Below are 24,311 nucleotides of genomic sequence, written 5' to 3' on the forward strand. Positions count from 1 at the left end.
ATGTATATACTGTATTCTAGTTTATCCTATATAACTACTGTTGTCCACTTCATATGTATATACTGTATTCTAGTCATGGTTCATCCTATATAACTACTGTTGTCCACTTCATATGTATATACTGTATTTTATTTCATCCTATATAACTACTGCTGTCCACTTCATATGTATATACTGTATTCTAGTCATGGTTCATCCTGCTGTCCACTTCATATATACTGTATTCTAGTCATGGTTCATCCTGCTGTCCACTTCATATATACTGTATTCTAGTCCTGGTTCATCCTGCTGTCCACTTCATATATACTGTATTCTAGTCATGGTTCATCCTGCTGTCCACTTCATATATACTGTATTCTAGTCATGGTTCATCCTGCTGTCCACTTCATATATACTGTATTCTAGTCCTGGTTCATCCTATATAACTACTGTTGTCCACTTCATATATACTGTATTCTAGTCATGGTTTATCCTGCTGTCCACTTCATATATACTGTATTCTAGTCATGGTTCATCCTGCTGTCCACTTCATATATACTGTATTCTAGTCCTGGTTCATCCTGCTGTCCACTTCATATATACTGTATTCTAGTCATGGTTCATCCTGCTGTCCACTTCATATATACTGTATTCTAGTCATGGTTCATCCTGCTGTCCACTTCATATATACTGTATTCTAGTCATGGTTCATCCTGCTGTCCACTTCATATATACTGTATTCTAGTCCTGGTTCATCCTGCTGTCCACTTCATATATACTGTATTCTAGTCATGGTTCATCCTGCTGTCCACTTCATATATACTGTATTCTAGTCCTGGTTCATCCTATATAACTACTGTTGTCCACTTCATATATACTGTATTCTAGTCATGGTTCATCCTGCTGTCCACTTCATATGTATATACTGTATTCTAGTTCATCCTATATACAGTGCCTTGCGAAAGTATTCGGCCCCCTTGAACTTTGCGACCTTTTGCCACATTTCAGGCTTCAAACATAAAGATATAAAACTATTTTTTTGTGAAGAATCAACAACAAGTGGGACACAATCATGAAGTGGAACGACATTTATTGGATATTTCAAACTTTTTTAACAAATCAAAAACTGAAAAATTGGGCATGCAAAATTATTCAGCCCCCTTAAGTTAATACTTTGTAGCGCCACCTTTTGCTGCGATTACAGCTGTAAGGCTCTTGGGGTATGTCTCTATCAGTTTTGCACATCGAGAGACTGACATTTTTTCCCATTCCTCCTTGCAAAACAGCTCGAGCTCAGTGAGGTTGGATGGAGAGCATTTGTGAACAGCAGTTTTCAGTTCTTTCCACAGATTCTCGATTGGATTCAGGTCTGGACTTTGACTTGGCCATTCTAACACCTGGATATGTTTATTTTTGAACCATTCCATTGTAGATTTTGCTTTATGTTTTGGATCATTGTCTTGTTGGAAGACAAATCTCCGTCCCAGTCTCAGGTCTTTTGCAGACTCCATCAGGTTTTCTTCCAGAATGGTCCTGTATTTGGCTCCATCCATCTTCCCATCAATTTTAACCATCTTCCCTGTCCCTGCTGAAGAAAAGCAGGCCCAAACCATGATGCTGCCACCACCATGTTTGACAGTGGGGATGGTGTGTTCAGCTGTGTTGCTTTTACGCCAAACATAACGTTTTGCATTGTTGCCAAAAAGTTCAATTTTGGTTTCATCTGACCAGAGCACCTTCTTCCACATGTTTGGTGTGTCTCCCAGGTGGCTTGTGGCAAACTTTAAATGACACTTTTTATGGATATCTTTAAGAAATGGCTTTCTTCTTGCCACTCTTCCATAAAGGCCAGATTTGTGCAATATACGACTGATTGTTGTCCTATGGACAGAGTCTCCCACCCCAGCTGTAGATCTCTGCAGTTCATCCAGAGTGATCATGGGGCTCTTGGCTGCATCTCTGATCAGTCTTCTCCTTGTATGAGCTGAAAGTTTAGAGGGACGGCCAGGTCTTGGTAGATTTGCAGTGGTCTGATACTCCTTCCATTTCAATATTATCGCTTGCACAGTGCTCCTTGGGATGTTTAAAGCTTGGGAAATCTTTTGGTATCCAAATCCGGCTTTAAACTTCTTCACAACAGTATCTCGGACCTGCCTGGTGTGTTCCTTGTTCTTCATGATGCTCTCTGCGCTTTTAACGGACCTCTGAGACTATCACAGTGCAGGTGCATTTATACGGAGACTTGATTACACACAGGTGGATTGTATTTATTATCATTTGTCATTTAGGTCAACATTGGATCATTCAGAGATCCTCACTGAACTTCTGGAGAGAGTTTGCTGCACTGAAAGTAAAGGGGCTGAATAATTTTGCACACCCAATTTTTCAGTTTTTGATTTGTTAAAAAAGTTTGAAAAATCCAATAAATGTCGTTCCACTTCATGATTGTGTCCCACTTGTTGATTCTTCACAAAAAAATACAGTTTTATATCTTTATGTTTGAAGCCTGAAATGTGGCAAAAGGTCGCAAAGTTCAAGGGGGCCGAATACTTTCGCAAGGCACTGTATATACAGGGGGTACTGGTACAGAGTCAATGTGGAGGCTATATACAGGGGTACCGGTACAGAGTCAGTGTGGAGGCTATATACAGGGGTACAGAGTCAGTGTGGAGGATATATACAGGGTGTTACGGTACAGAGTCAATGTGGAGGCTATATACAGGGGATACCGGTACAGAGTCAATGTGGAGGCTATATACAGGGGGTACCGGTAGAGTCAACGTGGAGGCTATATACAGGGGGTACCGGTACAGAGTCAATGTGGAGGCTATATACAGGGGGTACCGGTAGAGTCAATGTGGAGGCTATATACAGGGGGTACCTGTACAGAGTCAATGTGGAGGCTATATACAGGGGGTACCAGTACAGAGTCAATGTGGAGGTTATATACAGTGAGCAACGGTACAGAGTCCGTGTGGAGGCTATATACAGGGGGCACCGGTACAGAAACAGTGTGGAGGCTATATACAGGGGGTCCCGGTACAGAGTCAGTGTGGAGGGGTACAGGCTAGTTGAGGTAATGTGTACATGTAGGTGGGGGCGAAGTGACTATGCATAGATAAACATTGAGTAGCAGCAGTGTACAAAAAAAAGGTGGGTGGGTCTATGTAAATTGTCCTGTGGCGATTTTATTAATTGTTCAGCAGGCTTACGTCTTGGGGTAGAAGCTGTTGAAGAGCCTTTTGGTCCTAGACTTGGGTCTCCGGTATCGCCTGCCATACGGTAGCAGAGACTGGAGTGACTGGAGTCTGACAACTTTATGGGCTTTCCTCTGACACCGCCTGGTGTAGAGGTCCTGGATGGCAGGGAGCTTGGCCCCAGTGATGTACTGGGCCGTTCGCACTACCCTCTGTAATGCCTTACGGTCAGATGCCGAGCAGTTGCCATACCAGGCGGTGATGGAACCGGTCAGGATGCTCTCGATGGTGCAGCTGTAGAACCTTTTGAGGATCTGGGGACCCATGCCAAATCTTTTTAGTTTCCTGAGGGAAAATAGGCTTTGTCGTGTCCTCTTCACGACTGTCTTGGTGTGCCTGGACCACAATAGTTTGTTGGTGATGTGGACGCCAAGGAACTTGAAATTGTCAACCCGCTCTACTACAGCCCCATCAATTTTAAATGGGGGCGTTTTTTGTGTGTGTGTGTGTATATATATATATAATTATTTATTTTTACACCAAAAAATATGGTGGAATAGAAGTGATGCAGACAATTACATTGATGGAAGCAACAAAAAAGCTGATCCACTCTTTTTTTTAAAGATACATTGCCACAACTGATTGGCTCAAATGCATTAAGGAATGAAATTCGACAAATTAACAAGGCACACCTGTTAATTGAAATGCATTCCAGGTGACTACCTCATGAAGCTGGTTGAGAGAATGCCAAGAGTGTACAAAGCTGTCAAGGCAAAGGGTGGCTACATTGAAGAATCTCAAATATATTTAGATTTGTTTAACACTTCTTTGGTTACTACATGTGTTATTTCATAGTTATGTCTTCACTAATATTCTACAATGTAGAAAATAGTACAAATAAAGAAAAACCCTGGAATGAGTAGGTGTGTCCAAACTTTTGACTGGTACTGTGTATATATATATATTATTATATTGTTCAGAAATGACCAAGTGGAAAATGAGGCCTTTTTTAGTCTTTTGATTCTAAAATGTCTATAGATTTATTGTCTTCTAGATTCTCTAGTTGTCCATTCTCTTTCTCTCGGACTCACCAGAACCAGAGGTTGAACTGGCAGCAGCAGAACCAGAGGTTGAACTGGCAGCAGCAGAACCAGAGGTTGAACTGGCAGCAGCAGAACCAGAGGTTGAACTGGCAGCAGCAGAACCAGAGGTTGAACTGGCAGCAGCAGAACCAGAGGTTGAACTGGCAGCAGCAGAACCAGAGGTTGAACTGGCAGCAGCAGAACCAGAGGTTGAACTGGCAGCAGCAGAACCAGAGGTTGAACTGGCAGCAACAGAACCAGAGGTTGAACTGGCAGCAGCAGAACCAGAGGTTGAACTGGCAGCAGCAGAACCAGAGGTTGAACTGGCAGCAGCAGAACCAGAGGTTGAACTGGCAGCAGCAGAACCAGAGGTTGAACTGGCAGCAGCAGAACCAGAGGTTGAACTGGCAGCAGCAGAACCAGAGGTTGAACTGGCAGCAGCAGAACCAGAGGTTGAACTGGCAGCAGCAGAACCAGAGGTTGAACTGGCAGCAGCAGAACCAGAGGTTGAACTGGCAGCAGCAGAACCAGCTCAACTACTTTTCCAAACACAATGGCTGGGCTTCAATCTGTAGAGTTCTGCCTGACCATGCGTCTTTTAAAAGGCTGCTATTGGGCATGTGCCGGAGGAGGGGGCGTGGAGGGGTGGGGCCGGTGCTGGTGGCTCCACCCTCCTGCGCACTCTGCCACAGAGCCGCCTGGCCGGAGAGCCGCACCTGTTCTCGGCCGAGTCACGCCTCTTCACACCCGAGCCGCGCCTCCTCTCGTTCCCGCGTTTGCGGTGATGGCATTACTGCTGCAGATGTCGGGTCAACTGGAAATGACCTTTAATGCATCTGCGACATGCAGAGTTTACTGTGAATGTGACCTCTGCAACCATCAGGGGAAACGGCTTCTTTTTTTTTTTTTAAAGGCCCATTGTGGTCTGTCCAGTGTGCTGCTCTCTATAATGAGCCTTGATTGGTTGTGGCCCAATCATCCATAGAAACACTGATGTTATATGTTAACTGTTGCAATGCCATGTTTCTATGACACTGTGTATTCAAATATTTGTTCTATGCATCCCTTGTACAGAATATGGGTAATTATTGGATGGTATAGTTCTGATACTATAACAATATTTTTTTCATAGAAGTTACTTTAAAAATGTCTGACTTCATCTACACCCAATAATATGTTCTTATAGAAATGTTAAATGACCAGATTAGTCATCTTCTACAATAGCTTTTTTTTTTTCTTCAGCTCAAACAAGTTAATGATATCACACAATTGGCTGTCAACACAAAAGGGCTCTAGCCAATCTGGAGCGTGGAAATTCAGAATAGTGCGATTTAAAATGTTATTTTTTAAAATTGTATTATTTTTTATTTTTTAAGAGTTTCCCACATTCGTGGAGACTTCATTCACGGTAAACTTTGCATCGTAAATTACCTTTAAATTTTGCTATAGCGCTGTAAATCAGCGCCAGTTCCAAGCATAAATATTTATGATCTCATTCGGGGTCTCAACTTACTGCTGAGAGGTAGAATAATTAAGTACACCAGGTGTAAATTCTAAATTTGGTTGAGCATCAGCAGTTTCTCTTAAGCCAGTCACTCAATTAGCCACATCAGCTAATAATGTTTAGATTGGTAGTTAGTCTAGCCAGCTATTCTAGCTTTAAAAAGTTAAAATCTTTCCACCACATGGCAACATGTGTAGAATTACTGGAAATGAACTTGAGAGAAATTTGTTTTCACCACTGACAAGTTGCACCTTGAGGTGTGGGTCCCCCCCAACCAAATCTCACTTAGGGCCCCCAAAAGGCTACAGGCCTGGATGAACTTCCACCGATACAGAATGGAGTCCAAAACTCTCCATTGTATCAGGCCGTTGAATGACAATTTGAGTGAATTGCATTGCATATCCTGTGTTCATACTGGGCCTTAGGAAATAGTGTCCGTGTTGGAAATCTGTCTCGTCTACTACCTACTTAAAACTACACACCGTGTACTAGTTGTTCTACATACTAAATTTACAACATTTAGTAAAAACGGATGTAGCAATTAACAAATATCAAGGTGTCATCAAATGTGCTTGTTCCCTGCCATTCATTCATTATCAGCTGCAGTCAAAACACACACATGGGTGTGGACTTTTAAAAAGTTTTTAATCTTGCTCAATACAGCGAATTCTGCTAGCAAAGACAAAATGAGTGAGACATCCGGGCATTTCAAGTATACAGGATTTCCCCAAAAAAAGTAACGTTCTTCCAAAAACATACAGGACTCAAGTACGGTACTGGGACTCAGCCAGTTAAGACTGTTACCTCTATTAGGACCCATTACTCTAGGACTAAAATGGCTATTGGGAAACGGTCTGTTTCTTGTTTACTTTATGAATTTGGTGGAACAACTATTTTTTAGAATGTCACCTCGGCTTACCTTTGACAGCCTCCAACCTCAGAGCACCAACCGATTAGCAGACGCTCTCATTCTCAGCGACTTCCAGTAGTGAGCGCCTACATTTATGATTTTTTTTTCCCCTCTCTCCCCGTACCCACAACCCATTGCAAGCACCATGCTTTCTCCAACTGAGCCACACGGGATCCTGAGGAAAAAGATTCTTAAAATTATTATTTTTTTTAATACGTATTTTTCGTTGAAAAGTTATGCTCACTAGACTATTTTAGGGGTGTGGGGGGGGGGGGAATTGGTTTCTTAGCCTGGGTGTCAGTTTGTGATCTCATGATAATAGCGTAGGTAAAAGCACAAACAAATCTAGATCAGGCTAGCTGATTCTTGTTTACCCTCTGAGTTCAGTTAGTACATCTATTTTTCTCAACTTCCCTTTACAGCCTCCAACCTCCTCAGAGCACCCCCCCCCCCCTCCACTTCCACAAAGCAGCACCCCCCCCCTCCACTTCCACAAAGCAGCACACCCATCCCCCACAGAACAGAGGGAAGAAAAGGAGAGAGAGGCGAGCTGCAGTGTTGGCGGGAGCAGCATGAAAATGGTTTAATATGAATGGATTAAAAATGTACCATCTTTTGTCGACTGACTGCTGGGTTGAAGAAAAATAATAATTACCATTGAAATTGTAAACCAAAAGACAGATATTTTTGGCATAATCAGATATTTAAATCAGAGGTTAAAAATAAAAGCCTTGAGGCCATTGCAGCAAAATACTGGCAAAAGCATCTAGCAACGACAAAGAAATGTGACTGAAATATCTCCAAGATCTGTTTGGATTATTAATGATTTTAAACTGACCAAATAACGCGGTCTCTCTGCTCTCCGGCCTGCCTAACGAACAAAATAAACCAATAGACCAAAGACGATCTCTCTGCTCTCCGGCCTGCCTAACGAACAAGATAAACCAATAGACCAAAGACGATCTCTCTGCTCTCCGGCCTGCCTAACAAACAAGATAAACCAATAGACCAAAGACGATCTCTCTGCTCTCCGGCCTGCCTAACGAACAAGATAAACCAATAGACCAAAGACGATCTCTCTGCTCTCCGGCCTGCCTAACGAACAAGATAAACCAATAGACCAAAGACGATCTCTCTGCTCTCCGGCCTGCCTAACAAACAAGATACACCAATAGACCAAAGACGATCTCTCTGCTCTCCGGCCAGCCTAACGAACAAGATAAACCAATAGACCAAAGACGATCTCTCTGCTCTCCGGCCTGCCTAACGAACAAGATAAACCAATAGACCAAAGACGATCTCTCTGCTCTCCGGCCTGCCTAACGAACAAGATAAACCAATAGACCAAAGACGATCTCTCTGCTCTCCGGCCTGCCTAACGAACAAGATAAACCAAGAAACCAAAGACAATTATTAGACCCACGAAATCCACCATCTTGTTTTTAATGGCAGCATGACGTTTTCACAGTTGTAGGTACTCTGTGCGGTGAGCTGGGAACAATGGAAGGACGAAAATAACCCAATAGGACTTTATGTACACAGTACAAGAGAAAGGCAAAACCAGGACAGTCAGCTATAAAAAGGGTCTAATGTCAAAACAAGTCCTACAGTCAGCAAGTCACTGCCAAGGTCACGCTACACTAGATATCAACATTGGACTTGAGCTACAGGATTTTAGTGAGAATGTAAACCCATAGGCCTACAGTAGCCACATTAAACATGATGCACCCAAATGACACCAAGGCATTACCTAGGGAATAGGGCCCCGGTCTAAAGTAGTGCACTACCTAGGGAATAGGGTCCCGGTCCAAAGTAGGGCACTACCTAGGGAATAGGGCCCCGGTCTAAAGTAGGGCACTACCTAGGGAATAGGGCCCCGGCCTAAAATAGGGCACTACCTAGGGAATAGGGCCCCGGTCTAAAATAGGGCACTACCTAGGGAATAGGGCCCCGGTCTAAAATAGGGCACTACCTAGGGAATAGGGCCCCGGTCTAAAGTAGTGCACTACCTAGGGAATAGGGCCCCGGTCTAAAGTAGTGCACTACCTAGGGAATAGGGCCCCTGTCTAAAGTAGTGCACTACATAGGGAACAGGGCCCCTGTCTAAAGTAGTGCACTACATAGAGAATAGGGCCCCGGTCTAAAGTAGTGCACTACCTAGGGAATAGGGCTCCGGTCTAAAGTAGTGCACTACCTAGGGATTAGGGCCCCGGTCGAAAGTAGGGCACTACGTAAGGAATAGGGCCTCGGTATAAAGTAGGGCACTACCTAGGGAATAGGGACCCGGTCTAAAGTAGGGCACTACCTAGGGAATAGGGGCCCGGTCTAAAGTAGGGCACTACCTAGGGAATAGGGTACCGTTTGGGTCACACACACACACCTAAATGAGAAAATGGAGGATGGCCGGTAACCACTGCATATCCTTGGCAGTTCCCTCTCAGTAAACACTGCCAATTTCCACCATTTGCCCCCAAGGCCTTAACAGCCTATAGCTCCAGCCTGCCAGGGTCCAGTTAGGCTTGGTTTCACCCGTTGTGTTAGACTGCTAAGTAGACCTAGATCAAAACACAGAAGGCACGGTGGTTGATTTAGTTTTGGGACAAAGCCTAGTTCATTGGTTCCATTGTACTGGGCTAATTAAATAAACACAGTTCAATTATTATAATTATTTGATATTTAACTCAAATGTATAGTCTAAAAATAGCCACTTCTCACAAAGAGAGAGACTGCCTGTTAAGAAAATACTCTCAGCTTGACCTTTTACTGTAATGTAAAGTTGTAAACTTGTCTCGACCGCTACCTCTGGGAGGTTGCCCACGACACTTGCCGCCCTTAAAAGCAGGGCAGTGTAAACAATTGTCTCGTTGAGCCGTAATAACAGAGCACTGTTTTTGAAACAACTGACATGTCTAGGCATTTTCCATTAGGAGACTTGTCTTGAGTTTTACCTGAAATTGACATTGTAGCTTTAAGGGAATCTCAGAACATTGCAATTAGATTCTCCCCCCCATTCAAAAACCTCCCGGAAAATTAAATTAGTCCTTTAAGATATTCTATTAAACAATTTCTGAAAATTATCCAATAAGACTCAAAAAATCAACAAACTGCAAGAAATGGACACATCTGTTAGGATACAAAATAAATAGTTAGTTGAGAACCTGCATAAATTGATCACTATCATGTGACCAGGGGACTCTAGACTTTATCCTAATGTATACCTTACGCAAAATGGCCATTCTGGGCCCGTCGGCAAACATGTGGAGCCCTGCAAACTCAGGTAATGCCATTTTAAGTAACTAATTGTGTTTTTGCGTTGCATAAACTAGGCTTTATAAAGAGACAGCCATGCTCACCTCGTGATTTTATTTCATACCGGTACAATGAAATCAAGATGAATAATAACGGGGTGAAAAGACACGTTACAGCCATACCAATCTGCTCTTATTAACTTCCCCTTCGGCAATCACAATGATTGGTTGGTCCCTGGCTTGAACACAACCATTCAGTCATATTTATGGTATTTTCAGCATATGGCAACAAATTATCCATTTAAAAAGGCCCTGATTTTGGGCTACAACATGACGATTCAAGCAATTTGAACAACAAAAAAAAACTCTTCACTTACAATAAACCTGACAAAAATCATTCAACTTAACCAGTTCCTTAATTAATTAGACTGTAGTTTTGGCCTAAAATGTTTGCAACTTCTGGGATGGTGAAATTGGCAACAAAAAACGCTGCACCAATTAAATCCAGAGTTGAGGCGGGATGAAGAGGCAGCTATCCAATCAGAACAGTGAATCGTATCATGTGGCCTAACAGAGAGCACCAACGACATGTTTGGCACAAAAAAAAAAAAACAGTAAGAGAGGTTAAACCAACATGAAGTGCGAATCTCAAATTGGACCCTAATTCCCTATACTAGTGTAAAGGGAACATGGTGCTGTTTGGGACGTGGCCGATTACAGTCCCTGTGAAGTACCCTTGATTGACTGTGCCACTACAATACAACGTGTCTAACTTAAAGTAATCGTTGAAGGAGCGCATCAGAAACCAGTCAACTGAACTAATGAAAGATCACAAAACACTGTGGCAACTTCTACACAAAACGGACAGATTTTGTTTACTGTGCACTTCCACCGATTGATTACCAGTTAGTACCGATGGGCAGTTTGCACCCGATCTACGACAGAGTCAAAGTTAACATCGGTTTGCTGGAAAGTTTGGCAAAATCAAGGTTAAAAAAAATAATAATACAAGAATAGGGTGGTTTCAAATTCTTTACTCGGAGAAAATAAAAATCAGTCACTACAAAAAGGGTTAGGTTTACTGAAAAGAACGAGGCCATTTTAACTCTGCCCTGCAAATGGAGTTGTTACGATCTGAGTGCTTTACATTCAGCAAACATTTAGAGGCTGTCGAAAGTTCAAACTCTAGAAAAGAGGAAACACAAAAGCAGATTAAAGGGATAAATGGCTCAGTAGGCCAACCACAGGAAGACCTAAAAATCAAGCTGTAAAACAATAACCCTGAAAACAAGGGTGCCCATTTACAACAATTTCAGGGGACCAAATTGTTTTAAAAATTGTCATGTAGACTGTACCTAAAAAGTTCCTTGCAACAAACCAAAAATGTATCCTACAGTGACACTGCTTACCAAGTCTATCAGTCCATCCTCAAGTGTACAAAACAGAAGTGTACAAAACAGAAGTGTACAAAACAGAAGCTGGTTAAAACAAAACAAAAAATACAAATTTACATTCTGACCAGCAATGTCTATGCTTGAGTGTCTGAAATCAGCACCGTGTATAACTTCTGATCGACGTTAGGCCCTTCAGTCTTGTTGACGCGGTAGTCGTGACATCATACGTCTCTGCTCAAGGAATGTACTTTACTGTCGTCAGTCAGATGACGCCATCCTGATGTTTTTTTTTCCTCTGGCTTCAACAGTAAAGAAAGACCTCTGTGGACTTCGCTAAGCCTCGTTGCAAAATGGACCCTAGGCTAAACCAAGAAGTTACTGGAGATATCGTTCACGCTGGTATTCAGCTAGAGTTTCATACAGCGGGCGCATCTGTATCACAGGGGACAGGTTCACCTGTAAGATCCTCTGGGCCTTCCTCCTCAGTTCCTCAACCGTGACGCAATCGTCCACTTTGATCACCTTCCACCTCAAACTGTTCTCGTCCAGCCGACACTCCTCCTGACGGTTCATCATCCACAGAGATTGGTCATCCGTCCAGGACCGTCTGTGGTTTGACACATCAGTCTTGTAGTTGTAAACTCCTCGGCCGTTCTGATAGATCACGGGGGCAGAATCTCCGATAAGGGCTCTGTTCCATTCCGGACAGGAGGCATGGTACCTTTGACCAACCATGGCCACAGCTTTAGGTGTTCTACCCGTGTTCGGCGACGGCAGTAACGGTATTCCCGAAAGTGTTGGAGGTTGAGAGTGAATCTGCATTCTCGCAGCGTGACCTCTCATTAAACCTGTAACGTTCGTTAGTTTCAGGTACTGCTGCTGCGCCTGGGCAGGATGCATAGTCAGAATCGGAGGTCTGGAAAAGACAGATCCCTTGTGAGATTCTGATGCACTTGCACTACTCCACGATGCGTAATTGTTACACTCCTTTCTTTTCTTTTTCTTCTTACTCTTCCGTCCCCTCTTCTTGCCTGGCCTTGGACCCTTGCTGGCTACGTCCATAGAGCACGTGTCTTCCGGGAGGGTTTTCGCTGTACATGACCTGTAACCGTACACATCTTTGCTCCGTAGCACTTTGGGCTTGTGGCCCTCTTCCTTAAGTCCTTGCACAAAGGATACCAGTTCCTCGGTGTCTGAAAGATCTTTCGACATAGGGTTGAGGATCTGTAATGCCTCGAAAAGGACAGTCTGTCCCGCTGAGGCTATTCTGGACCAGGAGTTGACGGCCTTCTCCACAACCGGTTCTGTGTAATTCATGACATCTGCCTTCAGGTGAAACCATTGAGAGCTCCTGAAGTCAGTCTTTCTCTTCACCCTGTTGAGAGAATGAAAAGAGTAGCAGTTTCCAACAAATAAAACAAGACAAACTAAAAAAACAAACATTGCATGCTTACTGTTGTAACGGACGGTAAGGGTCCCTATTGGGGTCAATTCTATGGGGGTGGAACTCTGATTTAGACCTCTAAATTCAGATGCATACGTTGCAGCAACGTGGACTGCATCTTGCACAAACGTCTTGGCAATAAGCTTGGAGACGTCACATCACAAAAGTAAAAAAAGCAGGCTAAACATTAACGGAGATGTCAATTTTGGTGGCTGCATTATGTTCGCTTGTTAAGAGTGGTGCAGTAGCTAACTAGCTGTAAATAAGTGAATTGTTTCACCACACAGCCAAGTTAGCACTAAAATGTATTTACAGTTAGTTAGTTAGCAACCGCACTTACTCTTTTGCAAGCTACCATAACATTTGTTTCAATTAGTGTGTTTTCAGAAATGAGGAAGTCTCGTATTATCCAATATATTTGGCTAGGTGAAGAACTGCCGTGTTGCTTAACAGTTAATTTTGATAGAGAGTAGAGGTCGACAGATTAATCGGAATGGCCGATTAATTAGGGCCGATTTCAAGTATTTTTGGACACCGATTTGGCCAATGTTTAAAAAAAAATGTATTTACACCTTTATTTAACTAGGCAAGTCAGTTAAGAACACATTCTTATTTTCAATGACGGCCTGGGAACGGTGGGTTAACTGCCTCGTTCAAGGTCAGAACGACAGATTTTCACCTTGTCAGCTCGGGGGATCCAATCTTGCAACCTTACAGTTAACTAGTCCAACGCTATAACAACCTGCCTCTCGTTGCACTCCACGAGGAGACCGACTGCCTGTTACGCGAATGCAGTAAGCCAAGGTAAGTTGCTAGCTAGCATTAAACTTATCTTATAAAAAACAATCAATCATAATCACTAGTTAACTACACATGGTTGATGATATTACTAGTTTTTATCTAGCGTGTCCTGCATTGCATATAATCGATGCGGTGCATATCGTTGCTCAATAGAGCAGTCTGACTGAGCGATGGTAGGCAGCAGCAGGCTCGTAAGCATTCATTGAAACAGCACTTTCGTGCGTTTTGCCAGCAGCTCTTCGTTGTGCGTCAAGCATTGCGCTGTTTATGACTTCAAGCCTATCAACTCCTGAGATGAGGCTGGTGTAACCAAAGTGAAATGGCTAGCTAGTTAGCGGGGTGCGCGCTAAGAGCGAGTGACGTTTGAAACGCTATGAGACATGGAGTGGTTGTTCCCCTTGCTCTGCATGGGTAACGCTGTTTCGAGGGTGGCTGTTGTCGTTGTGTTCCTAGTTCGAGCCCAGGTAGGAGTGAGGAGAGGGACGGAAGCCATACTGTTACACTGGCAATACTAAAGTGCCTATAAGAACATATAATAGTCAAAGGTTAATAAAATACAAATGGTATAGAGAGAAATAGTCCTATAATAACTACAACCTAAAACGTCTTACCTGGGAATATTGAAGACTCATGTTAAAAGGAACCACCAGCTTTCATATGTTCTCATGTTCTGAGCAAGGAACTTAAACGTTAGCTTTCTTACATGGCACATATTGCACTTTTACTTTCTTCTCCAACACTTTGTTTTTGCATTATTTAAACCAAATTGAACACGTTTCATTATTTACTTGAGGCTAAATTGATTTTATTGATGTATTATATTAATTTAAAATAAGTGTTCATTCAGTATTGTTGTAATTGTCGTTATTACAAACAAAATACTTTTAAATTATTATTAGAACGTTTTATTTATTATTATTTTTTTAATTATTGTTATTTTTAAAAAATTGTTAAAATCGGCCGATTAAATCGGTATAGGCTTTTTTTGGTCCTCCAATAATCGATTATGATTTTTCGGGGTTGCAAAATCATAATCGGTCAACCTCTAATTAAGTAGCCTAAATTGGGGCAAAGTGATGACTTTGGACAAGCAACATGGGTTTTGCTTAATCTGAAGTCGATTGCCTGTCAGACCTTGATTCCCCCTACCAGAGGGGGCGCTACTGTACTGATTCTCCACAAAGGACGTACAAAAATTATGAAGTTTCACAAATCAAAAATGGTTACGCTTTGTGGATTCTTGTGATTTACAGCGAAGCATGCTGTCACTTGATTCATATTGTATAGCCTTACACTTTGAGCGACTGAAATCGGTAGGTGATAAGAGACATTGTGCGATTTTCAGCATTACTGACAAGACATTTTACAACCAGAGCTGAGAAAGTTCTTTATTTAAATCGCGATAATCAATCAATCAGTGGAGGGACGCTCTTGGAAGCTTTGTTAGGGTTAGAGTTAGGGTTAGGGGTTGGGGTTAGCGTTGACAAAGTGTTTCACAAAATAATGAATTCGACATCTATCAATATAAACTGCTCTAAGAAATATGCACCAGTGTTATAAATCTGTTAAAGAAGTTAGCAAGGGGCCTCCCGAGTGGTGCAGCGGTCTAAGGCACTGCATCGCAGGTGCTTGAGGCGTCACTACAGTCCCGGGTTCGATCCCAGGCTGTGTCACAACCGGCTGTGACCGGGAGTCCCATAAGGCAGCGCACAATTGGCCCGGCGTCGTCTGGGTTAGGGGAGGCTTTACTTGGCTCTAGCGACTCCTTGTTTTATTTAACTAGGCAAGTCAGTTAACTTCACTAGGGAAGGTGGCAGGATTCAGAATTTTTTATGAAAAGCATGCCCAAATTAAACTGCCTGCTACGCAGGCCCAGAAGATAAGATATGCATATAATTAGTAGGTTTGGATAGAACACTCTAAAGTTTTCAAAACTGTTAAAATATTGTCTGTGCGTATAACAGAACTGATATGGCAGGAGAAAACCCAAGGAAAATCCAACCAGAAGTACTATTATTTTGAAAGGCTGTTTTTCCATTGAAAGCCTATCCACCATACAAAGACTTAGGACCCAGTTCACAAGCTCTATGGCTTCCTCAACATGTGACCAGTCTTTAGGCATTGTTTCAGGCTTTTACTCTGAAAATGAGGGAGATACAGCACTTTGAATCAGTGGCCAGTGGAAATTTCCATTCATCAGCCATGCGCCTGATCGGGAACGCGCCTTTCTTGTTTCTCCTTTCCTATTGACGAAGCTTTTGTCCGGTTGAAATATTATTGATTATTTATGACAAAAACAACCGGAGGATTGATTTTAAACATCGTTTGGCATGTTTCTACTAACTTTTATTGTACTTTAAAACCTTTCCTCTGGAACGCGCCTTCTGCATTCGCGATTACTGGACAAAACGCGCAAACAAAAAGGAGGTTTTTGATCATAAAGAGGGACATTATCAAACAAAACATGTATTGTCTAACATGGAGGCCTGGGATGAGCCACCAGATGAAAATCAAAGGTAAGTGATTAATTTTAATGCTATTTCTGACTTTTGTGACATCTCCCATTGCGAGAGGTGTCACAAATGGCTGTATGGGTTTCTGTGGCTAGGAGCTGACCTAACATAATCGCGAAGTGTGCTTTCACCGTAAAGCATTTTTGAAGTCTGACTCAGTGGTTGCATTAATGAGAAGTGTATCTATAATTCCATGCTTAACACTTGTATCGTTTATCAATGTTTATGATTGAGTATTTCTGTAATTTGATGTGGCTCTCTGCACTTTCACCGGATGTTTGAGACAATGCATTTGACCAAAACGTGCCAATGTAAACAGATTTTTGGATATAAATATGAACTTTATCGAACAAAACATACATGTATTGTGTAACATGAAGTCCTATGAGTGTCATCTGATGAAGATCAAAGGTTAGTTATTAATTTTATCTTATTTCTGCTTTTTGTGACTCCTCTCTTTGGCTAGAAAATGGCTGTGTTTTTCTGTGACTAGGTACTGACCTAACAATCGTTGTGTGCTTTCGCAGTAAAGCCTTTTTGAAATTGGACACTGTGGTTGGATTTACAAGAAGTGTATCTTTAAAATGGTGGATAATACTTTTAAGGAATTTTAATTATGGGATTTCTGTTGTTTTGAATTTGGCGCCATGCAATTTAACTGGCTGTTGTCGAGGTGGGATGCTAGTGTCCCACTTGTACCAGAGAGGTTAAGAACAAATTCTTATTTTCAATGACGGCCTAGGATCAGTGGGTTAACTGCCTTGTTCAGGGGCAGAACGACAGATTTTTACCTTGTCAGCTCAGGGATTTGAACTTGCAACCTCTCGGTTACTAGTCCAACGCTGCTGCCAGGTAGCCTAGTGGTGGTTGTGACTGTAAAAACACCTTCTACCCATGTGCGCTTTTTCTCTGTGAGCAAAAATTCGGACATGGTATTTTTTTGTTGATATGGGTGCGAACACATTCAAGCAGCATATTAAACTGGGATATTGTTGTAGGGTACACTGGCAAGTGTACAAATATTTGCCAGGGCATAAGTGACTCGTTTCAGGAAGCTATGCGTAATGTCGCGCGCGACTACTTCACAGGAGCTCCATTTGAGCGTACTTTTTGTATGTTTTTCAAAATGCATTTTTTGTTGTTGTAGAAATGCCTTCTGGAACATGTTAATTTTCATGTGCCTTAATAACAAAGGTTTATGCCATCTGTAAATACAAATGTAATAGTTCAATTATGAGCCTAGTTGGTTAAGCAATGGGAAAAGCGAGAGCAACCTCCCCGCTAGCAATAATTGGCTGAGATAATGAGTGGGCTGGACATGCCGACAGATGAGTTCGGATTGGTCTGCCATGTCTGGCACGAGTCTGTCTATAATATGAGCTGGTCAGTATGTGTAGGTAATCCTTTAAATTAAAAAAAAATCCCTTTTCCTCCCCAATTTCGTAGTATCTAAGTAGTAGTTAGTTAGTCTTGTCCCATCGCTGCAACTCCTGTACGGACTCGGGAGAAGCGAAGGTAGAGAGCCGTGCGTCTTCCGAAACACAACCCAGCCAAGCTTCTTGACACAATGCCCGCTGCATCAATGTGTTGGAGGAAACACTATACACCCGGCGACCGTGTCAGCGTGCATAGGCCCGGCCCGCCACCCTATGAGTTGGTATTATGGTTCATTGTTTAGCTGCTAGCTACATGTCTAAACAAAAGACTCCACTATGCAAATGCTTTGCTTTGAAAAGACACACTGGCTGTTGTATAAAATAGCTGTCTCCGCATTACATCTTCAAACTAAGGGCAACCATGGCATCCGTGGCAGAGGGAGAAGCACCATCCATGTAATAGAGTCTAGCTAGCGACATTTTCAGATATTACACGTTTCTAATTTTATTTAAACTTTATTTAACTAGGCAAGTCAGTTAAGAACAAATTCTTATTTTCAATGACGGCCTAGGAACAGTGGGTTAACTGCCTGTTCAGGGGCAGAACGACAGATTTGTACCTTGTCAGCTCGGGGGTTTGAACTTGCAACCTTCCGGTTACTAGTCCAACGCTCTAACCACTAGGCTACCCTGCCGCCTCTACAGTCTAACCACTAGGCTACCCTGCCGCCTCTACAGTCTAACCACTAGGCTACCCTGCCGCCTCTACAGTCTAACCACTAGGCTACCCTGCCGCCTCTACAGTCTAACCACTAGGCTACCCTGCCGCCTCTACAGTCTAACCACTAGGATACTTTCTGCCATCAGAAAGTCATTTTCATTTCAAGTTAAAGTGTACTGTTAGCTAGCTAACATTAGCTGGCTGGTTGGCTAGCTAAGGTTATCTGGCTGGTTAGCTAGCTAACGTTACATGTATGATCTGTGTAGTAATATTATTAGTGTCTCAGAGCCATTTGCATTGCTAGTTATAGTCTAATGTTGGCTAGCTAAGGTTATCTGGCTGGTTGGCTAGCTAAGGTTATCTGGCTGGTTGGCTAGCTAAGGTTATCTGGCTGGTTGGCTAGCTAAGGTTATCTGGCTGGTTGGCTAGCTAAGGTTATCTGGCTGGTTGGCTAGCTAAGGTTATCTGGCTGGTTGGCTAGCTAAGGTTATCTGGCTGGTTGGCTAGCTAAGGTTATCTGGCTGGTTAGCGAGCTAAGGTTATCTGGCTGGTTAGCGAGCTAAGGTTATCTGGCTGGTTAGCGAGCTAAGGTTATCTGGCTGGTTAGCGAGCTAAGGTTATCTGGCTGGTTAGCGAGCTAAGGTTATCTGGCTGGTTAGCTAGCTAACGTTACGTGTATGATCTGTGTAGTAATATTATTCGTATCTCAGAGCCCTTTGCATTGCTAGTTCAATCCTAATGTTAGCTAGCTAACATTGAACCTGGTTGGTTAGCTACCTACAGATGCATGCAAGGTAGTAACATGAGTTGGTGTTATGGTTCATTGTTTAGCTGCTAGCTGCTAGCTACATGTCTAAACAAAAGACTCCACTATGCAAGTAACTAGATCAATAGAATGTTTGATGCCACTGCAACAACTGTCGACAGACGTATCTGGTAAATCTACACTGATTTCAGAGCCCTCTCGCCTGAGTGCGCCAGAGCGCAGAAAAGGTTATGGGTTTATGAACGTTCAACATCCGTTGAATATGGCCGGTGTCAGTAAAGGAATATGGCCGGTGTCAGTAAAGGAATATGGCCGGTGTCAGTAAAGGAATATGGCCGGTGTCAGTAAAGGAATATGGCCGGTGTCAGTAAAGGAATATGGCCGGTGTCAGTAAAGGAATATGGCCTGTGTCAGTAAAGGAATATGGCCTGTGTCAGTAAACGTTGACGAAAAGGCGTAATTAAATTGTTGCCAGCAGCACATTCACCAACACTCTGGATAACATGAAAAAACAGCCTAACCAGCTCAGCTAGGGCGAGTAAAATGGTCAGAGAGCAGTTCTCTCATTTGTGTCTGGAAGTAGCTAGCAAGCTAGCCAACGTTAGCCAGTTAGGCTACAAGTTCATCAACTTTCAAAGCAGAATTACTTCCCCATTGTTCTTCAACTGTTGTGTATGATATACAATTTTCTAGCTCGGAGTCTCTACTTTTATCCAAGGTAAAAAATATATATCAAATTTTGCTACACAAGACTGAATCGAGCCGGTCGTTCACATATTATTGAATTATAAATTGTATTTTTTCACTTTAAATTTTTTTTTTTTTTTTTTTCTCAGTTAAGAAAAAGTATTATTTTTTCCTTTTTGTGTAGCTAACAAACTTTTGTACATCTCTCTGTTCCATACCTCAAGGTCAACTGTAATATGAATACTATTGTAAAGCACAATTTCTTCCCTTTCCAGCAAAATCAATGACGAGACCTTCAGGCTGCCAGTCTCTGCATGATTGAAGGCGGGGCAATGGAGCTCTGACGTTTTTTTCTCTCAAAATGGCGGACAGGGAAGAGAAAGCTACTTGAGCGATAGTGAAAGGGGGGTGGATATATGTTGTGTGGGGAAACTGATTTTTCACCCGATTTGTCCAACTTATCACCTCTAAAATTTAAATAAAAGACTAAATAATTTATATAATGTCTCATTACATACCTATTTGAAGGTTTCGTGTCTAACTTTAATAGGGTTTTTAGGACGGCGCTTAATTTCTCAGTTCTGCGGCTGTCGCGGATTTTGAGAGTCGTGATGGCTCGCAGTGATGACGCAAAGAAAATTAACAATCGATTGAATTAACTATTGATGAACTCACGAGTAATTAACTTTACACTCACCATTGATCATTTCTTGTCTTAAATTTTTTTTTTATTTTATTTTTTTTTTTTAAATCGGCGCCTGGTGGAAATTCTGTACGGCACAGAATGAGTTGCATAACACGTCGTCACACTTTAACGTACAGCGTCAACTTTTCTCCAATACTATTGGTCCATTCAAATGTCACTTAACGCTGAATAGAAACTTAGTTGACACCCCGGTTTTTGATGCCAACACAGTTGCTACAGTCCCATTAGTTTTCATTGCAGCCTCGTTTGAATGCCGCGGTTGCCCAAATGTGTACGGAACGGAGTTAGCTAGCATTAGTGGTGTGTGTAGTTTGTAGCGTTTTACATAGGTTTTAAGCCTAATTTAAAACCTAACACATTAGCCTACTGTTCTTAGAACAAGTAACAAGTCATCTATATTACAACTAACGTAAACTCGTACATCGCCTTGGTCCGTACAATTGCCCTTATTTTAACGCCCCCAAAACGTAATACTTCCAGATCAACTGTAATGTCAATACCATTGTAAAGCACAATTTCTCCCCTTTCCAACAGAATCAATTACATGACCCCCAAGCTGCCTGTTTCTGCATGATTCAAGCAGGCAATGGGTTGGAGATGAGAAGGAGAGATGCCGTGTGGGAAAATTGCTTATCACCTCTAAAATGTAAATAAAACACTATTTATTTTTCTACCTTTATTTAACCAGGCAAGTCAGTTAAGAACAAATTCTTATTTTCAATGACGGCCTAGGAACAATGGGTTAACTGCCTGTTCAGATTTTTACCTAGTCCAACACTCTAACCACTAGGCTACCCTGCCGCCCCACTATAAAAGAGTTTGTGTCATAACATACCTATTTGAAGGTTTGTGTCGAATTTGAATCGGGTTTTTAGGGCGGCGCTAAAGTGATCTTAGAAGTAAACAGCGGCTTTGAGAATGATAATCGCATGCAATGATGACGAAAAAAATGACTAGGTATCCATTTCTTGTTTTTAAAGGATGATAGAAGTGCTACACCTGGTGGAGAGAGATTGTAAAACAGACAGTTTCTTTATGCGTACTGTACCCAATGACATGACACGTCAAGATGTAACGGAGGGTCAGTTTTTTCAACTTTTCTCCAATACTACAGAGCCGTTACCATGTCGATCAACGCTTGACTAGAAACCTAGTTCACGCCCCCGATTTTGACGTCAACACAGTCGCTACAGTCCCATTAGTTTTCTTTGTAGCCTCGTTTGAATGTTGCGGTTGCGCACATTTGTACAGAATGGGGTAAGTTTACATTAATGACCCAAACACTGGTAGTGCCCCTTGTGGTAGGGAGGAACAAATTCAGAGAGCCAATAATTTTTTCTCCATTTTTTTTTTTTCACCCAAAAATGTATTAATCCTAATTTCTCATGTCAGGTGCCTTTTCCCCCCTTTCTTGAGTGGGTGTAAACATTTTTGTTTAGTCCCATATCAAAGCTAGATAGTGTGGTTTTAGATTCAATTGAAATATGACCAAATAATCTTACTAAGAAAACAAAGGGGATTACATTGAGTTAAAAAACAATGAAAATCACATTTATTTTCAAATAAAACCTCAGTAATACGACGTAAAATTCGACTTCACACAAAGCTAGCTAGCGTCTTCAACCGGGCCACTATACCACACTTCTCCCCCAGTTAGCCAGCCACAGTTTGCTATGCTATTTATGGTGTTTCCTTACGCTTTCTCTGCGTTCAACGAGAAGTTGAAATGTTTTGAGGGAAATGTCATTAGTTGAAGCACGACAACGACTGTAGAAATACAAAACATCAACAAACAAAAAAAGAAAACAAAAAAATGAAACCTTACCTTCCTACGGTCCTAAGCAAGCATCAGTCGGTGTAGTAACAACTGAAGTGTAGATTAAAATGGCTGCAACAACAGTGGTGCGAATTGACAGTCAGTTACAAGAGGCGGGGCTTTAGATGGGGGGGAAAAAAAGGAACCTGGATGGAATGAAAGCCCATATAAGGAAGAAGGGGCGTTTTGTGAACGTTCCATTCAAACCGTTTTTTTAGTTCGGTTCGGTGCCCATTTAGTCTTGATTTGAGTTCCGATTCTAGTATCATTTTTTCTCTCCGCGTTTCCCCTCCCTAATTTACCCATCGTTCACTCGCCCTCACGGATTTGAAAGCGTTCGATAGGCGCAATGGACGACAGAAAAAAAAAAGTTAAAAAGTTCGATTGCACTTGTTTCATTGGATATGCGGATAAGTGGGTGCGCAAGAAAGGTTTTTAGTACTTGCATCTTGAACATGTAGTATATTTGATATTAAATATGTACACACATGATATATTCGGCAACTCTTGTTTCAATGCAATTTAATGGCAATTCTGATACATGGATTTATTGGGGTAATCTTTACATCAAAGGGATATAAATAAGTTCACTAAGAGGCAACATAGCAATGGATTTTCCATGTCCTGTAGGTTGAGGAAGTTATGCAATTCAGGGGACAGGGTTTTTTTTGTGTGTTTTTGTTGTTGTTGACATAATACATCTGGGAATTTATTTGCCATATTGCATACAATGTATATCTAATGATACACATCATGAGCGGTATTTCCAGACTAATGAGGCGTGCATAGCTTGACGTTAGCATCTTTTTATGGTTCTTTTTTTTTATGGTGAATTTCATGTCATAAAGGCTCTGGCACTTTGAAAGATGGAGTCTTGTACAATACATATTCACACGAAAATGTATTGGCATAAACATTTTTTTTTTTTAACCAGTTGCATTTGAGGACAAAAATGCTGACAGTTGTGCCACACAGGTTATAAAAAAAGCTGTGGAGACATCTTCAATGTTCCGATCCAATGGCACTTTGGTTTATGAACTGATATACAGTACCAGTCAAGAATTTGGATACACTTACTCATTCAAGGGTTTTTCTTTATTTGTAAAATGTTCTACATTGTATAATAATAGTGAAGACATCAACACTATGAAATGACACTTATGGAATCATGTAGTAACCAAAAAAAAGTGTTAAACGAATCAAAATATATTTTATATTTGAGATTCTTCAAAGTAGCCACCCTTTGCCTTGATGACAGCTTTGCACACTCTTGGCATTCTCTCAACCAACTTTATGAGGTAGTCACCTGGAATGCATTTCAAGTAACAGGTGTGCCTCGTTAAAAGTACATTTGTGGAATTTCTTTCCTTCTTAATGCGTTTGAGCCAATCAGTTGTGTTGTGACAAGGTAGGGGTGGTATACAGAAGATGGCCCTATTTGGTAAAAGACAAAGTCCATATTATGGTATGAACAGCTCAAAAAAGCAAAGAGAAACAACAGTCCATCATTCATTTAAGACGTGAGGGTCAGTCAATTCTGAAGAACTTTGAAAGTTTCTTCAAATGCAGTCGCAAAAACCATCAAGCGCTATGATGAAACTGGCTCTCATGAGGACCGCCACAGGAAAGGAAGACCCAGAGTTACCTCTGCTGCAGAGGATAAGTTCATTTGAGTTAACTGCACCTCAGAATGCAGCCCAAATTAAAGTAACAGACACATCTCAACATCAACTGTTCAGAGGAGACTGTGTAAATCAGGCCTTCATGGTCGAATTGCTGCAAAGAAACCACTACTAAAGGACACCAATAATAAGAAGAGACTTGCTTGGGCAGAAACACGAGCAATGGACATTAGACCGGTGGAAATCTGTCCTTTGGTCTGATGAGTCCAAATTTGACATTTTTGGTTCCAACCGCCGTGTCTTTGTGAGACGCAGAGTAGGTGAACAGATGATCTCCGCATCTGTGGTTCCCATCGTGAAGCATGGAAGAAGAGGTGTGATGTGTGTGGGTGCTTTGCTGGTGACACTGTCAGTGATCTATTTAGAATTCAAGGCACACTTAACCAGCATGGCTACCACAGCATTATGCAGTGATACACCATCCCGTCTGGTTTGCGCTTAGTGGGACTATCATTTGTTTTTCAAAAGGACATTGACCCAACACA

The 24,311-nt window shown here is 41.9% G+C and overlaps 1 protein-coding gene across 1 annotated transcript; it reads right to left on the reverse strand.

Moving 5' to 3' along the window:
• Nucleotides 1-8,977: 8,977 nt before the first annotated feature.
• On the reverse strand, nt 8,978-22,223 carry LOC139413930 (coiled-coil domain containing 71). The gene is made up of 2 exons (XM_071161793.1): nt 22,154-22,223; nt 8,978-12,689 (listed from the first exon to the last, which is right to left on the reverse strand). The coding sequence occupies exon 2, from the start codon at nt 12,629-12,631 to the stop codon at nt 11,690-11,692; it is 942 nt and encodes a 313-aa protein (XP_071017894.1). The 5' UTR covers nt 12,632-12,689; nt 22,154-22,223; the 3' UTR covers nt 8,978-11,689.
• Nucleotides 22,224-24,311: the final 2,088 nt, after the last annotated feature.

Source organism: Oncorhynchus clarkii, chromosome 7 (assembly GCF_045791955.1).
Source record: "Oncorhynchus clarkii lewisi isolate Uvic-CL-2024 chromosome 7, UVic_Ocla_1.0, whole genome shotgun sequence".
Taxonomy (NCBI): Eukaryota; Metazoa; Chordata; class Actinopteri; order Salmoniformes; family Salmonidae; genus Oncorhynchus; species Oncorhynchus clarkii.